The sequence below is a fragment of the Penicillium mononematosum genome, assembly GCF_028829835.1.
Source record: "Penicillium mononematosum strain IBT 11891 chromosome Unknown utg000002l:1.0-8112719.0:1.0-8118358.0, whole genome shotgun sequence".
NCBI classification, from domain to species: domain Eukaryota; kingdom Fungi; phylum Ascomycota; class Eurotiomycetes; order Eurotiales; family Aspergillaceae; genus Penicillium; species Penicillium mononematosum.
In genome coordinates, this window is record NW_026643272.1 from 1,027,162 (window position 1) to 1,043,770 (window position 16,609).

Below are 16,609 nucleotides of genomic sequence, written 5' to 3' on the forward strand. Positions count from 1 at the left end.
CACAGTCCCATCTCTCCTCAATAACTACCGAAGGCTCCTGCAATCTTGTAACGTCAGATCAGGGAATCTGTTGCTCTTCTTGGACATCTGTCAGCGTATGGATGTACCGGCAATCTCGGACCGCACATTCAGCTATGGCCAGGTATCTCTCCTCGATCTTGCTCCAGTCCCATGTCTTCATAAACCGGACCCCTTCTTCAACTCTTTTCTGGTAGTCCTCGTCGCTCTCCTGGTCATCAAGATGGGTCCACATAGTCGTATTAGCCGGTCCATCTTTGAGGATGTAAGCAGAGATAAACGCCATGAGGTCTTTCTCTACCCGAAGTCGGCTATCGTGTTCAATTGGTAGTTGCAACAGATGACGTATCAAGGATGACATGTAATGAGGAGGCTTGGGGGTGCGGAGGTGGAGCTCGTGAGCAAATGTCGAGGGAACCTCGACAGTCTCCTCAAGAGTGAAACCAACCAATGACATAGGCATAAGATGAACACGCATCCAGCCCTGGCCATCAAGGTCATGCATCAGGTATCGACTTTCCCAGTATTCATCGACTTTAGGGTATCCAGTCCAATCTCTCTCATGATAAAGAAGGCGGGGCCAGTTGTGCTCGAGCAACACCTGGGAAGCAAGCAACAGCTGTTTATCTGGCACAATCCACTCTACGGCCTGGTGAAACTATGTTAGCTGGTTATTTTATTGGAGAGAGTGGAGAATTTTTCATCACTGACAATCAAAACCTCTGCATACCCACATCTGTATAGAACCTGGTTCCCGTATTCCACAACTGAGATGCTGTTGTCGATAAGTGCTTTCAACGCTTCCTTTATAACAGTGTCAGGAAATTGTTGGTGAAGTGCCACGTTGCCGACCTGTGCGTCTGATGTCTCGGTCTGTTGACTTGGTTCTTCCAAGGGGCCTGGGTTAAGTTGAGACAATGATATCGGCTCGATGACAGGCGAGACAGGAAGAGAAACTGGGAGTTGTTTGGTCTCATCATGAGAAGCTTGCATCGGCTCACTGACAGGCGAGATAGAAAGGGGGACTGATAGTGCTTCAATTTTCTCGGGAGAAGTTGGCGTTGCCTCGATAGTGGGCGAAGTAACATGAGGGACTGCGAGCCCTTTGGTCTCTTCAGTCTCCATTGGTGATAATCAATGATTGCAAGCCCTTCGAATATGAGACGAAATAGCAATCGAGACTATTTGGAAAGGCGTTGATTCTTACCACAAGCAAAGACCGGGGACGTAGTGGGAAGGGACAGGATATAGTGACAGGAAAAAGTGGCAACTCTCTTCTCCTTCTCAGTTCTGAACTGAAGAGCAATCATTTTGATTTGTTTGCCTTCCGCGGCTTTCTCCTCCTCGCTCCTTTAAATATCAAAGCACTTCCTTTCTTCCTCTTCTCTCTTCTCTTCCTCCCCAACAACCGCGACCATGCCTTCGCAAAGCGACTTCAGCCACTTGGATGCAGCAGCAACCACTTTAACAAATATCTTGCGCAATGAAAAGATTTCTCACATCTTCATCGGCGGATACGCTACAGGTCTCCTTGGAGGAGCCCGAGTGACAGAGGTACCACCTTTTCTAATTCCCCTGGTTCAAAGATACCTCCTGGTCTGACAAAACATTAGGACATCGACCTGGTCGTAGACCGGGATTGCCGCAGCCTTCTTTTACAGTACCCAAACATTACGGAGAGCGAAGACAAGCGACTGGTGTATCGCTACCATGGGACAAACGTCTATATAGACATGGAGACTATGGGGACTGCGCCATGGGCCCCAAATCCCAGGACTGCTAGGGTGCACACTGTCGCTCCTGTGGACTGCCCGCAGCGGCGATTGCACACGATGGGTGCGCTCTCTTGTTCGACGAATATAGAGTCCTCGCTAACCTTAGATTATAGTGCCCATCCTACACCCATCAATCCTTCTATTGACGAAGCTTCTACCGTGGAAAGAGGCCGACCAGGCGACACGAGTCGCCCGGTATATGAGAGCACGGACAGACTTAATGGATATCTGGACCATCCTACAATGGCTTGTGGACAAAGGGTCCCGTATTGATTTCTCTGGGCTGCCCGGTATTCCCAGGGGCAAGTTGATGAGGCTCCTGGGAAGGCTGTACCGGTCCGAAAGGCGGGCACGGCCCTACCTCTCCCTGACCCTCTCAGCTGATGAGATGTGTGATGCTCTCACTGCGGATAAAACCAAGTAGGGTGGGGTACGTTGCCTCAGAGAGTGGTTGGTTTTCTGACTACCGCGGAACAAACGTCTACGTGGGTGTCATGAGCCCACGACTGGTCATGACACATCCAAGGGGCCCCATGACAAGAGAAGAGAAATGAAACTGAAATGAAAGTGAGACGAAAAGTCATTTGTGACTCCGAAATCACCAAAAGCAAAAGAAAATCTCAGAGCATTTTTGCTAGTTATAATTATATTTAGTACTAATCTCTCGCATGGGAGCTGGTATCATTGCTCAGCATAGATTACCCTGTGTCATGGAGCATTGCTGCGATATAGGTCGAGCCAAGGGAAGTCTACAATGTGAACCCTGAAGATTGTCCAGGTCGCCGGCCAAATACATCCGGTGTTTGGCAGACTCGCTTATGATTACCGTGGAACAAAAGTCCACGTGGATGTCATGGGCCCGAACAATCGGTCATGGCATATCCCAGACCCCAGAGCAACAGAGGTATACAATGTGAATCCGGAGGATCGTCCAGGTCGCCGGCTAAACACGTCCAGTCAGTTCTTGCTCAACTAGTATTGGAACTCCACTGACTTTAATTGATAGTGTCCATTGTCCATCCCTCGGTGCTGGTCCTCACGAAACTCAAGTGTTGGAGCACAGCCGAGATGGCAACGAGGCAGGCATATCATCAGTGGGCCCGCACGGATCTCCAGGACATATTAACGATCCTGCGGTGGCTGGAGATGAACAACCTCATGATAAATTTTGCTGGCCTCTCAAGGGTCCCCAAATGTGAGCTGTTGTCGCTCCTCGCCAAACTATATTGGACACAGAAGGAGGTGCGTCCGCACCTTGCGGCAACCTTGACTCCTGAGGAGCTAAGAGAGGTCCTGAATACGCGGTTGACGGACAAGGAAGTCCGGAGAGTCTTTGCAGCTCCCGCTTCCGTTAGGGGTTCGGGGGGTTCGGGGAGGTATGAAGCACTGCTGTCATTGCAATACAGGGTTTACAGGACAGACGACGGTTCTGGAAACCTGTGGCTACCGAGGTACATATTTACTTGGTTAGCTGGCCCAGAATATATGCGAAATTGAACAGTAAATCCATCATTATGTAAATGTTGAGCTGGCATTTCAGATATCTTATCTACCTAGAACATCGTATTCTTCTTTGACAATGATATGTACACAGTACCTTGATTCCTTGATACCTCAGACGTAGTTGCTGAACAATCCAGAAATTTGCCGGTAGGAGCCTCGCCAACTTGTCCCTGGGAATACCGGACTACAAGACCCTTTGTCCACAAGCCATTGTAAGATAGTCCGGAAGTCTATTAAGTCTGTCTATGCTCTCATATATCGGGCGACTCGTGTCGCCTGGTCAGCCTCTTTCCCATAGTAGGAGCTTTACCAATAAGAGAATTGACGGGCGTAAGATAGGCACTATAATCTAAGGTTAGCAAGGACTCTATATTTGCCCAACAAGGAAGCTATGGTATGCAGTCTATGGGAGCCGTAGTGTGAACCCTGGCAGTCCTAGGATTTGGGGCCTATAGCGCAGTCCCCATAGTCTCTATGTATGTGAACCTTGGTGCCATGGTAGTGATACACCAATCGCTTATCTTCGCTCTCTGTCATGTTTGAGTACTACAGGAGAAAGCTGCGGCATTCATTGTCTACGACCAGGTCGATGTTCTATTGTTTTGTCAGACCAGGAGGTGGCATCCTGGTATAAGTCTTCGTGCAGATTAGGCCAAACTGTTAGCATATTATATTCATGGATGGAATATAAACGCGAATAAAGTGTGATCCAACCTAATAGAGCAGGGAGAGAGAGGTACTTCACGCTCAATAATATATACCCTCGCAACTATATAGAAACCACGACTAGAAAGGACCCGCCGATATGAGTTATAAAGGCTGTTGCTAGTGCTATACTGCTGAGTGGACTAGGCAGAACGGGCTGGAGGGACACGTAGGTTGTTGCGGTTGTAGTCCATCTCCACAAGTGTCTAACCTGGAGCTGTCATGGAAATGAGGATGGGGGTCATTCTTGTGGAAAGCAAAAGAGATAACTAGTTCACTAGTTAAATATAGTTAGAAGATGCATTGATAACAATGAATGTTGTTTAGGCAGAAATGGGGAATAAGGCATCAAACTTTCCTAGGTCAGACTCCAATGTTTGCTCCTTTACATTTTAACAGATAGAATAGGGTAATCTAGTACAGGGTCCCCAGTATTGAACCTACGAGATCAGAAGAATAATCTATATGTATAAAAATCGAAGAATTAACAGCTCTTGAAGCAAACCGAGATCTAGGAATAGCTTTTAAGAGCTAGGGTACCGATCTTTTTATAGACCGCTGATACCTTAAAAGTACATATGCAATTTACTCATTGATTTGTGCGTATAAAGTGCCAATTCAGGACCATTACTATTTTCCTTTGGAGAATTTACTACCATTGGTTTTTACCCGTATGCTCGTCATATCCATATTGCTGCCAGTATAGGGGGGAATCGTTAAATATTCGCATCATCATTGGACAGTTCATATTGTAACCGAAATGTCAAAGATAAGATCTATCTACTATGTAGAGGATTCACACAATGGGCTCAATGGACAGAGTTGAATCGTCCTAGTTGGGAATAGCAGAGAAAATGATTGTGATGTTGAATGAGTATAGCCACCGAAATGTCAAGACAAGAATTAACTACTAGAATATTCGCACGATGAGCTCAATGGACAGAGTTGAATCGTCCTAGTTGGGAGTGCAGAGAAAATGATTGTGATGTTGAATGAGGTTCTTTGTTGTGAGAGGTCAGCCTGAGGAGAGGGTGGTCCTCCGAGGCTCCTATTGGGTTCTCAGCTCAGGCAGATCCAACAACTTCAATCGGTCCTCCTTTAAAATCCTCTCTGTTGTAACCCGGTCTGGATAGTTCCTCATGAACATGTTTGTGAAGTGGGTTCCGTAATGGATCTTTTCATCTGGAGGCTTGCCATCATAAAGCTTCGCGATTGGGGAGATCTCAGCTTGGAAGCTAGGCTCATGGAAGTAGGCAAAGGCGTATCGCTCGCGGGTATTCAGGCCGACCTTGTGGGGGGGTGGATGGTAGGTACGAGTTGGTCATGAACTGCATCATATCCCCTGGAGAATGGCCGAATAAGAACTCTGAAGTATTTGTGGAGAAAAATATACAAACCTGGGAATACTGTGAAGACTCCGGGTACAGGAGGTACATAGGTCCATCGATCATCATGTTCGCGGAAGCCAGCAGCGCTGCTCTTCCAATTCTCGAGCTTCTCATCGGAGTAAGGTGGCCGAATAAATAGGCCTTAAATGATCAGTGAATATACACCTAAGGATACACTGGGAACCTCACCTCCAACCTCATCCTGGCCTGCAATGACCAAGAGACCGTAGTCCGTGTGAGACCCAATGCCGCGGCCATCTTTTCCTTTCCCGTTAGTCTTGTTGTGTTGAGGGAACCTGAACGTCAAGGTCAGAATACACTGAGCCATTTTTAAATAGAACCTATGTAGCCTACCTCAGGGTACGGAGATGGTGCCATCCATCCTTGGTTAAGGAGGTCAGAGTCTTAGGCTCCAGACTGAGTCCGTGTTCAATCAACTGCAGGAGCGTTTCCCCGCTACTACCCAAGGAGTCCATATACTCTTGTATAGGGGCCTTCGTATCGATATCTGGCCAAGGGCAAGGACCATGGCAAGGCCACTTAGCTGCCACTCTAGGCTCTTCCAGAGGAAGATCCTTAGTGACCGTAAAGATCTCTGAATAATCAGCAATGCCATCTGTAATTTCTTCCCCAGAGGCTATATAGCCTGCGTAGCTCTGAGTGTCCACACAATTAGCCTTTACATTGGGAGGCAGAGCAAAGAACCGTTTACTGGCAGCAAACGCTTTATTAAAGAGATCCTGCTGCTTGGGATTCATTGCAATCTGAAGGATACCGTCTTCACGCCACGCGTTGATCAACGCCTTTCCCATTTCGACGTCTCCGGGAGATCCGGTGGCCTTCTCGGGCAAAGTGAACGTCTTGAGCTGTCCAACACGAGCCACATAATTTGGTGGCATTGTGCTACCCAAGTCGCTCGGTGCTGTAGTAGTCGCTAAGCCTTTCGTCTGCTGGCGCGCAAGAAAGTTCGGGGCATGGCGAATAGAGTTGTGACAGACAACTGGTGGACGCAGTGCAATAGAGACACTCCGATGTGAGAGCATTTTGTCGTCTTTCTTTCAAAACTTTTCGATCAGTATTTACCTTAAGTCGGTGTTCCATCAACTTACTGGACAGCTATATGAGAGGAACAATGGTGGTATGTTGCTCTCAACATTTTGCGGAATATCATTATATATATATACCAGGCCCTCTCCCACACCTTGCCCCGGCTCTGCGGATTCAGGACGGCCTCCCATTCGTCCAGTTTTGGTGAGGTTTTAGGAGAGCGAAAATTTATTATATTATGTATACCAGGCCCTCTCCCGCACCTTGCCCCGGCTCTGCGGATTCAGGATGGCCTCCCATTCATTCAATCCCGGTTCGCCCCACTAGTAAGTCTATACTTATCCATGCAGGAATGTCGATGTTTTAGAATACTATGGTAAAACGGGTTTGAGATAATATTGTGGGATTAAACCGTTTTACGGCCCGGAGGATTTCTATATGTTTAGCCGTTGTTTTGGCAAAACGATTTTATCTATAAATACCGTTTTAGAAATGAATAACCGTTTTACTGAGATTTTGGTGAGGTTTTAGGAGAGCGAAGATTATTTTTTTTTTTATATATACGTATATGCCAGGCCCTCTCTCGCACCTTGCCCCGGCTCTGCGGATTCACGACGGCCTCCTATTCGTCCAATCCCCGGTTCGCCCCACTCGTAGGTCTATGCTTATCCATGTAGGAGTGTCGATGTTTTAGAATACTATGGTAAAACGGGTTTAAGATAGTATTGTGGAATTAAACCGTTTTACGGGATTTCTATATCTTTAACCTTTGTTTTAGCAAAAAGTCTTTATCTATAAATACCGTTTTAGAAATGAATAACCGTTTTAGTGAGGTTTTAGTGAGGTTTTAGGTAGGTTTTTACTCTATGTATAGTAGATTTAAAAGGGTTTTAGACTTATAAAACGTTTAAAGTCAAAACGTACTGTAATAAAGACGTTTTTTTGAATAAAACTGTATGTAAAGCAATACTATAGTAAAACCGTTTTAGTCTAAACAACGCACAAGAAACCATTTTTTATGACAAACCCATCTTGTGACTATACACTTACAGTTTTCTAAAACATCGACACTCCCGCATGGATAGCTCACCAATGGATAATGATTAGGGGTGGCGAGGTGGTTACAACCACCTTAGACAAAAAGATGAGGTTGCATGAAATGCCTCGCACCATTTTATTTGCGAGGGCTGTTTGCAAAATCAACCTGAGCTAGCTACGTGATCTCCTCTGGGCTAGCTGCACAGAAGCCTTCTTGTTAACTGGACTGGCTCCAGCATTCAAAGGTAGTATGACGGCTTGAGCACGTCAGCGCCACCCTTCGTGACTATAGAGTAGCTCACCTTCCTAATGTAGCAATGTGGGAATAACGATAGCTCAATGCGATATTAAACATGAACAAAACAGGAATCCCAGTACCTAAAGCAGGCTGCAGGTCACACTATAGGGTATCAGGAAATATTGGTGATTTATTCTACCTGACATCTTGTTAAACCAATGCTAATCAATGTCCTCAACGGGGCAGGAGACGTCCTTGACAAGGTCACGGCGGAGGAGGCCTCGGCGACCATGGAGCCAACGGGGCCAGAGATGGTGGTCAGACCGAGTCATCACCGGTGCAAGGGTTATTCTCTTACGCGAACCACATATTCCTAGTCACCCAAAAATGCCCTTTCATTTTGCTTTGTAAGAGTGTGCGGATGGTTGGCGAATCGGTGGCCATGTTGATTGGCGTAGACGACCTACACTGGGCAACATGCATGGATTAGTCAAGAATACAGTATATTACCTAGGTAATATGGAGCATAACGTTGGAGTATACCGTGTGAAGTCCTGGCCACTGACGTAAAAAAAGAACAGCCAAGGGCTGCATGTCATCTACTTTTTCTCCGGATGTATATTCTCCAAAATGAAATCATTTCTATGGCTCCATTCCTTACAGGATGTCGACATTGATGGTCTAAGCTTGTGACACCTCCAAGGTTGGTTACCAGCAACTAATTGTCGAGATGGAAGAATACTGTGAAACTTGAAAAATAATTCCACGCTTTGTACCTTCTCAGTTATATGAAAGCTATATGAAGCTTGAACCAGTGGATGAGGCTATGAGGAGCCCTGGAGGCGTCTTTGAGCATCTTAGTTAAGCCCTACGCCCCCGGGGCCATCACCTAGTACCATACATTAGCTACTTTATTGCACAGATCCAAGTGTACCGCCTCGCATGATCATTTGGAAGTCTGGATATGTCCTTAACCTTCATTTCCATAAATTGTTTGCGGGACTCCGCTGGACACACAGCCCGGGCGGTCCGTGTCGGGACGGTCCGCTGACCACGGCAAACCCTAGGAGAGCAATGCCACGTATGAGGTATCGATGACATTATCTTAGCGTAAATTCCATCCATCATTGTGTAACCATCCTTAGCGAGGCTGAAATATAATAAATAGCTCGATGGTCAGTGGGTATGCAACTTGATCCCGATTTGGTCATTGTGTAACCACCTGGGCATCCCTACGGTAAGGCCTCCTTAGTGTATGTACATACTTTAGGAAAGGTCTCCCAAATCTGCCAAGGGCAAGCGGACGAATGGGCCTATATCTTTCAAGCATGCGAAGAAAATGAGGAGAGGCAGGTGTCTGGACGTTTTAATACCTCAGGCATAATTGCTGAACAATGAAAGTTGTCTGTGACCCGAGGTCCAAGAAGTGCATATATAACACACATATATACTACAGGAATCTTTCACCCCGGAATACTGATGTATGAAAGTATGGTGATATGAGGGGAGAATGAAGGTCTTGGCGGGAGCTCATATTTTCTCCCAAACCAGGGCTGAATTCAGTCCGCAATGATCCCACAACTTAAACGACTCAATAAACACGACATGGAAGCAGGGGGTATGTAAAAAACGAAAAATTAACTAACTGGAACGAAAACCGCAGAAACATGGTCGTCAACTATGAACTATGTAGTAGAGCGTCAATGTCCACACGGCGGAAATACGAGACATGGCCCATTTCCTTCCAGTAGTGAGCCATGTGGTCAGGAGAAATAAGGATCAGCTGGGAGTCAATGTAGGTGTCTGCGAATGGCGTGTTAGATATGATCGCTTTGGATTATTTAGCAAGGCTGCTTACCGTCACGGAACCCAAGTCCAGCTACATGGCCACGGCAACGCACAATCCGGGCGCCGACAAAAGGCTCCTCCTCATCCCGACACTAATCAAGCCTCTGGAGCCAATGTCTTCGGCAACAAACGAGAACTGGCCACGAGGAACATTGGGGTCACCTGTCAGCTTGACAGCTTGCAACGAGCCTCGCTGTCCAATATCCTCCTGGGCGTCGGTTATCTTCGACTTTTTTTCATCGCTGTGTGCTTCGGCCTCCATCCCCTTCTGCAGAACAAGCAGAAATTCACATCCATGGGCTGAGTAGTCTCCGACCCAAATTCCCTGGTAGGGTCTCTCTACAGTGGGAGTGTAAAGGACAGGATCGAGAGTTGAATAAGTTAGACTCGCTTCGTTTGGTACCGGCGAGAAACATAAACCCTGGGTCAAGCCATTTCCTAATACGAAAGAACGATTCGGACAGCTCCCACAAGCGTTTCGGTCTTGGCGGGGGTGAGTCCCTCAGATCACGAACTGTGCGTGTATTACTCGGGATGGTTCGTGGTGGCCAAATGGCATCGGGTTCAACCCAAGGGCCTGGAGTGCTAGATTCAGAGCAAAGCGATAGCGGGGAATCTGAAGCCATGGGCATGCGTCGCTCCTCTGGCATTGACTGAAAGGATTGGTTTGGGGCTGTTTGGGAGGTCGGATTTGGGTCATTGAGAAATAAGACAGGATCATCTAACGCCAGCCGTACACTGGGTTCAAAAGACTGAATCATGACTTCTGGGTGTGAGGTCCATAATTGAAACTGAGGGGTGCCACGTCCTGCAACGACACGGTATGCTTCAATCACACCACAGCGATTATCATATCGAGCTATGATCAGCATCCCGGTGTGTTCATGGTCTGCGAACCAGATCTTGTGCTGAGGAATGAACCAACAAGGGTAATATGCAAGATAGAGACGACGAAAATGACCCAAAGGGACCTGGGTCCCGGATAGGAGTAGGTAGTCTCTCGTTCACCAGGTTAGCCCATAGCAAGTCATTCGATGCATGATCGACGAGGGCCCGGCAAGTGGCGCCGAGGCGAGCGAGATCTGGAGCCGAGAGATAAGATGCAATGTCTTGGATGATCTCAGCGGGTAATTCAAGCAACGACAATTGATCTGCGGGTGGAGACGACTGCCCGTCATTAGCTGGCTGGTCGGTGGGACCATCGTTGGTTTGTTCCTGCTGCGTCAAAATGTGAGCACAGGGTCATCCACGGCAATTTTTATCATCAATAATTAAACATACACTGGTAGTGATCATCATCTTTCTTTTGATACACTGAAATTTGCCAGAGATAAGTGATATGGTTGAGCCTCTTCAGAGTATCGTAAATGACATCACCAGGAGACACAGGAGGGGGGAAATGCATGAAGTCACACGGAGATAAGGGGAATCGGTCCACGCAGGGAAGATGTTTGATGTGCCTAATATTGCCAATATTGCAGGGTTTAGACTGGAGGAAGCTGGCCAGTTTTCCGTTTTCGTATTTGGAGCTAATGTGAGTTGGAAGCTATCGATAAGGTACATTTTGTGGCAGTGCGGAGTAGCTCTGACCTCTATCTACAATATATCCAATTTTTGAATCTCCACTGCGTAGCTGAGTATCTGCCTATGAAGAGACCATTGGATTAAACACATATTATTTTCCATCTACCTCAATGAGTTATGTATGTTGTATAGGCATGACGGAGTATGTCACGTGTGTTAATATGTCGATATCACGTGGAACCTTATGTTCGGCTGTCACCTGATTGCCCAAAGAAGCATCTTGTTTACCATTACCGGAATAGGAAATATGCATCCAGGCACGCGTCTGGGCCCCTGCTGCCTATAGAGCCCCACTTTGTTTGTTTACGTCTTAACTTGTGATCTATAGAATTCTTTTTATAAGCATATCCCTGTGTACACTTTTATTTTGTAAAACATTTCTTTGTTTTGGCTTTAATTGTTCCGATATACTCCCATACTCCCCTATCCAAGATGGACATCACTCGATCAGGAAGGAAACGGAAGAGCTCTCTCTCAAGTTCAAGAAGCCAGTCACCAGTCTCAAGTCGGACTAGACGGAGCTTGGCAGCGGTGCCAGAAGATGCCAGCCTCAATCAACAACAAAAAGCAGTATCCGTCACACCCAAGAAGTCAAGAAAGAGAGTGCGGTTTTCCGACCCAGGCCCTCGGTTATTGCACGATGAAGATGCCGGGTCGACTGGCTTGACCCCGGCCATGCGTCGAACATCGTTCGAGACAGGATCTAGGGATTACACATCTAGCCGCAAATCCCGACGCAGGTCGGCCCCAACACCACGCTTCCAGCGGTCGTATGACCCGGAGGAGCCGTTTGATGAAACATGCACCGAGCGAAGGATTCAATTTACTCCGCTGCGCCAAATCCTGGATACACGAACCCAGAGAAGAATTAGGCGAATCGGGTTGAGCGATGAGATCAATCAGATTGAGCGCGAAAAGCGCGAGACCCGCAAAATGGAAAAGACCATGCGAGCTTTGCTTCAAGAGCGAGATTCGTTAAAAGATGAACTCAGGGCCATGAAACAAGGTGGAATGGACTTTGAGGACAATTCATTGGCAGAGTCATATTGGATGACACCTGACACCCCCAGATCTTGCGAGGAATTATCAGTGGTTTCGAATCACAGTCTGGACGACGCCACTCTATTTCCGAACGGTGAAGGGGAAACTTTTATGTTCAATGACAGTGCTGTCATTGTGTCCAGCTCCCCTGATTTCCGTACTCGGAGCCATAATCCACCCGTCACTGATAGCTTGATGCTAGCCGACGAACACCAAACGCAGAAATCAGTCAATACAGAGGCATCCGAGGTTCACTCCCTGACTCTTGACCTGGAAGCTGCCAGGCAAGAAAAGAAAAACTTGTTCGACGCATGTCGATCAAGAATCTCAGGGTTCAATGACCCTACGATCAGTAGCCTTTTCCGCCAGTCATCTCCACCGTCGGACTTCTTCGAGAATATCATGAAGATCTTGGAAAATGCTCTGTCTCGTGCGGCAGATGCTGCTGAGGCTCTCGAAGGAGTCACCCAAGAATGCTCCGGCTTGGGATTCTCCGGAGACGGCGTGGACGAAGTTATATCCGACATGCGGAACCACTTCCGCTCAGCTCGTCTCGAGCTTGAACGTGCGCTACCTGGTGAAACTGCCAACGTCAGTCTTGAGGACGGCAAGGCAACTCTAAGTGCACTGGTGAGGCGCGTTGAGTCACTGGCAAAAGATCTGGGGACAGAGCGCCATTATCATGATGGCTCTCTCGGCCGGGAAAAGGCTCTCCGAGGGCAATTTGACGCTTTACTACACCGATACGAGACAGCTACAAGAAAAATTGACAGCCTCGAAGATTCAATCGCATCTTCCGCGAGCGATATGCTCCACACGCGGATGCGAATGCAAGAGCTCGAACGTGAAGGCCAGGAACAGGCTGTTGGGATTGACAGATTAAGCACAGCCCTCGACAAGTATCATTATGAAGTGAAGGGTCTCGAAAGCCTTATCGACAACCTTGAAAAGGAGAATACAGCTACAAAGGAGGACTATACCCGGCAGATATCTAAGCTCAAGAAACAAGTGGCCCATGAACGCTCAAAACGCTGTTCGGCCGAGGCTACTGCTTCTAAGTCCGAGTCTCGTATCCGGGAACTAGAGCAAATAGTCGAGCACAATCGAATTCGAGCTTGCGATTTGATGGCTCAGGTGGAGCTTCTTGAAAAGGAACATCAAAGAGCCATCGAGAGCCTTGAGCAAAACAGCAGTGAGCTTCAGGCGCATGAAGCAGAGACGGGGACTCTCAATGTTCGCATCTCAGACCTCAGCACATCATTGCATGGTGCCAAATCTGAAGTGCAGCGTCTTCAGAATATCAACACCGGCCTTGAAGAACAACTTCAGTTAGAAGTCGAAGCTCGAAATGAGCTCCTGGACAAGTGGGCCGCAGATCAAGTGCGATCTTTCGCCCACATGAAGGAGACTATCAACTCGGAACGTCGCAGAGCCAAGGTTCGCGCGGCCAACTGGGAGTTGAAATCGGATGATCTCATGTCAGATGGCACTACAATTGGAGATGGGAGTGAGCCAATTACTCCCGTTAGCGCTCGATTTGTTGATGTGCAAATCGGTCGCGGCAAGGACCGGCGACGCATGGATAGTGTCGAGATTATGGGGGAGGAACTGGAGAATGACATTTCGCATGTCGGCAGCGTTATCGGATCTGATGTTCATCTTCCCCATCGGATTTGGCTTAGTTTTTGTATACAACCTCGCTCTTTTTGTTTATTTATTTTCCTTTGTTTTGGCTCTAATAAAGACTTGTACCCATCTTCGCATTTACTTTTTATGCTTAACATTCAACTATCTCCAGATCATACCTGATATTTGCCGGGGCGTTTCAGGGACTCGGAGATACGATTGTTAAACGGGTTATAATGTGGAGCGTTACCCCGTAACTAGGGCCGATCTTATCCAGAAATAATAACAAGGTTACTATGCTGAGTTGCATTTAATCTATGGACTATCTCACAGATAACAAGAAGCGAGCTCGTATATATTTGTAGGCTGAAAGCCACCGAAAACACCCATGCACCCTATACCAACTCCACGATGAGACTCAAATCTTCAGTCATTTCTCTCATTGCATGCTGCGGCTCACTTTGTAGTGCCAGAGACCGCATCCTCAAGCATGGTTCTCCTGAATCAGTGGGGCTTCTCGCCGAGCCTCTTCAACAGCTGCCACTAAACTTGAGCCAATACACTATTCCTGCCAACTACGGAACACCTACGCACAATGTGATTCACCCCATCCAGCCAGGAGGCTCCGTCGTCATCGGCCACAAGTCCACCATTGTGAGCGCCTTCGCTTTCGGAAATACGAGTATGTATGCAGACTCCAATGGCACATTGCTTCCTCCCACAGAATGGACCCCGGCCAAAATGGACACGATATACGATATGGCCAGTCTAACCAAAGTGTTCACTGCGGTAGCCGCACTGCGTGCCATTGACGAGGGCAAGCTAAGCTTGGATAAGAGCGTTGCTTCCTATCTTCCCGGGTTCGCGGCAAATGGGAAGAGCAACATCACTGTCTTAATGCTGTTGACCCATACAAGTGGCTTCGCTCCAGACCCTCTGCCCGGTCTGTACGAAGCACCTTACAAGACCATGCAGCAGCGCGTTCGTGCGGTCATCGAGCATGAGCTCGAAAATGCTCCTGGATCTACGTACACATACTCAGACCTGAACTTTATGAACCTGCGCTTCTTGCTGGAGAAGGTCACCAAAATACCATTTGAGGAGTATGTCTATTCATTTACCCGTGAGCTCGGCATGACAAGCACCTTTTTCAACAAGGGAAACAACCAGTCCCCTTCATTCCAGTACTGCGCGCGCATGGCGCCGACAGAGTATCAGATCGAAGTCCTGGGAGACGCCGAGCCTAAACGCCCCCAGCCCGTGCGAGGAACCGTGCACGACGAGAACGCCTGGGCTCTTGATGGTGTGAGCGGACACGCCGGTCTCTTTTCGACGGCCGGGGACGTGGCGATCTTCTGCCAAATGATCCTGAACAACGGCACATATGGCGGTAAACAGATACTGGAACCGGAGACTGTGGACTTCATGTTCACAAATTTCAATACCGCGTTTCCTGGTAATGAGCACAGTATCGGGTTCGAGCTCAATCAGAGCTATTTCTCGGGACCCATGGCCAATATGCTGGCAGGGGGACACACGGGCTTTACTGGTACCACGCTTGTTGTTGATCGTGCGTCGGATACATTTATGGTCATGCTGGGTCATCGTGTGTATCCGAACCGGAACTGGGCGAGTAACAATATTGTTCGGGAGGCGATAGGCTATTGGGTTGCCCGCTCGCTTGGTCGGGATGTTCCATTTCCATGATATTCTGGTCGGGGGATGTCTTGTCAGACGACTATCTAGATAGAGAACGAAACTGCAAACCACAAAGGATGAAGATAAGCAGAATTTCTGCATAGTTAAATCATGTATTATCCACGAAGTGCTCAATGACTAACTGTCCTAGACATTATAAACCAAATGGTATATCTCTCTATCTGCAAATGAAAACAAACTCCGAAGTAATCCAGACAAACTCAGCAATTGCGCCTACTCGTTGGTCATAGCTCTAGGCTGAGGCTCAATATGCTGTTTGTGCCCTGGCCGAGCAATGATAGCCCCAAAGAGATTGAAAATGTTATTACAGCGAAGAATCATGCAATAGAACAAGGTAATTCCCGTAACCATAATCTCCTCTTGAGCAGCTCTGTTATCTGCCTTGGGCCCGACGAACTCGATCTTGCCAATTTTGGTGACACCCCAGCAATGGGCAGTGAACTTTGCCACGGGCATCTGCTGCTCATCCACACAGATAAAGTCCCAGGTCTTGAACCCGGCATCGCTGGTCCATGTCATTGTGACTGGAGATTCGGTATCGGAGAAATTGAGAGAGCGGTGGGTGTACACTGTCCGCCAGCGTTTCTGGGCTAGAAGGTGGGCCTTCTGTCCTCGTAGCTCGTAGTCGGCGTTTATAGAGACCGCATTTAGCTTTCCACTGCCGATTACTTCATTGTTCGAGGCTTTTTTGAAAACCATGTTGGCTGTGAGGCTGAATGGGGAATAATGTATAGTGTATAAGGGGGCTGCTCCGGGATTATTGGCGTCGGATACAATGGCCTTCCATTTCTTCCATGTGAAGTCAACTTTAAATGTGGAGCTCTTGGAGGAATTCTGCGTGTATTGTGGAGTATCGGATGAAGCCATTTTGTTCGAGTCGACTGCCATAAACGGGTCCGTGGAAGCAGAAGAGGGTTGAATGGGTTGGGGGATATCCGCTGAAGCCATTGTGTTTTCCTAATAGTTGAGAGTTGAGAGTTGAGTCTTGTATGGGAATTTAGACTACTTATATAGTTCATCTCATCAGCCCACCTGGCGGGCCAAGGCGCAATGTCTTGGCATCTCCACCCACTTAGGGT

General features: G+C 47.7%; 6 protein-coding genes across 6 annotated transcripts; 2 read left to right on the forward strand and 4 right to left on the reverse strand.

The window, feature by feature from the left end:
• Positions 1-58: 58 nt before the first annotated feature.
• N7519_002126 (uncharacterized protein) lies at positions 59-1,143 on the reverse strand (the record flags this gene model as incomplete). The annotated part of the gene is made up of 2 exons (XM_057288904.1): positions 59-667; positions 730-1,143. 2 exons carry the CDS (start codon positions 1,141-1,143, stop codon positions 59-61), a joined length of 1,023 nt encoding a protein of 340 aa, XP_057150106.1.
• Positions 1,144-1,434: 291 nt separating this feature from the next.
• N7519_002127 (uncharacterized protein) lies at positions 1,435-2,217 on the forward strand (the record flags this gene model as incomplete). The annotated part of the gene is made up of 3 exons (XM_057288905.1): positions 1,435-1,572; positions 1,632-1,854; positions 1,907-2,217. The coding sequence occupies 3 exons, from the start codon at positions 1,435-1,437 to the stop codon at positions 2,215-2,217; spliced, it is 672 nt and encodes a 223-aa protein (XP_057150107.1).
• A 2,832-nt stretch (positions 2,218-5,049) lies between these two features.
• Positions 5,050-6,432, reverse strand: N7519_002128 (uncharacterized protein; the record flags this gene model as incomplete). Its single annotated transcript, XM_057288906.1, has 4 exons — positions 5,050-5,289; positions 5,409-5,530; positions 5,579-5,685; positions 5,744-6,432. 4 exons carry the CDS (start codon positions 6,430-6,432, stop codon positions 5,050-5,052), a joined length of 1,158 nt encoding a protein of 385 aa, XP_057150108.1.
• A 2,958-nt stretch (positions 6,433-9,390) lies between these two features.
• N7519_002129 (uncharacterized protein) lies at positions 9,391-10,859 on the reverse strand (the record flags this gene model as incomplete). Its single annotated transcript, XM_057288907.1, has 6 exons — positions 9,391-9,515; positions 9,571-9,652; positions 9,712-9,899; positions 9,964-10,419; positions 10,532-10,778; positions 10,842-10,859. The coding sequence occupies 6 exons, from the start codon at positions 10,857-10,859 to the stop codon at positions 9,391-9,393; spliced, it is 1,116 nt and encodes a 371-aa protein (XP_057150109.1).
• A 717-nt stretch (positions 10,860-11,576) lies between these two features.
• N7519_002130 (uncharacterized protein) lies at positions 11,577-15,518 on the forward strand (the record flags this gene model as incomplete). The annotated part of the gene is made up of 2 exons (XM_057288908.1): positions 11,577-13,866; positions 14,320-15,518. 2 exons carry the CDS (start codon positions 11,577-11,579, stop codon positions 15,516-15,518), a joined length of 3,489 nt encoding a protein of 1,162 aa, XP_057150110.1.
• Positions 15,519-15,743: 225 nt separating this feature from the next.
• N7519_002131 (uncharacterized protein) lies at positions 15,744-16,478 on the reverse strand (the record flags this gene model as incomplete). Its single annotated transcript, XM_057288909.1, has 1 exon — positions 15,744-16,478. One exon carries the CDS (start codon positions 16,476-16,478, stop codon positions 15,744-15,746), a length of 735 nt encoding a protein of 244 aa, XP_057150111.1.
• Positions 16,479-16,609: the final 131 nt, after the last annotated feature.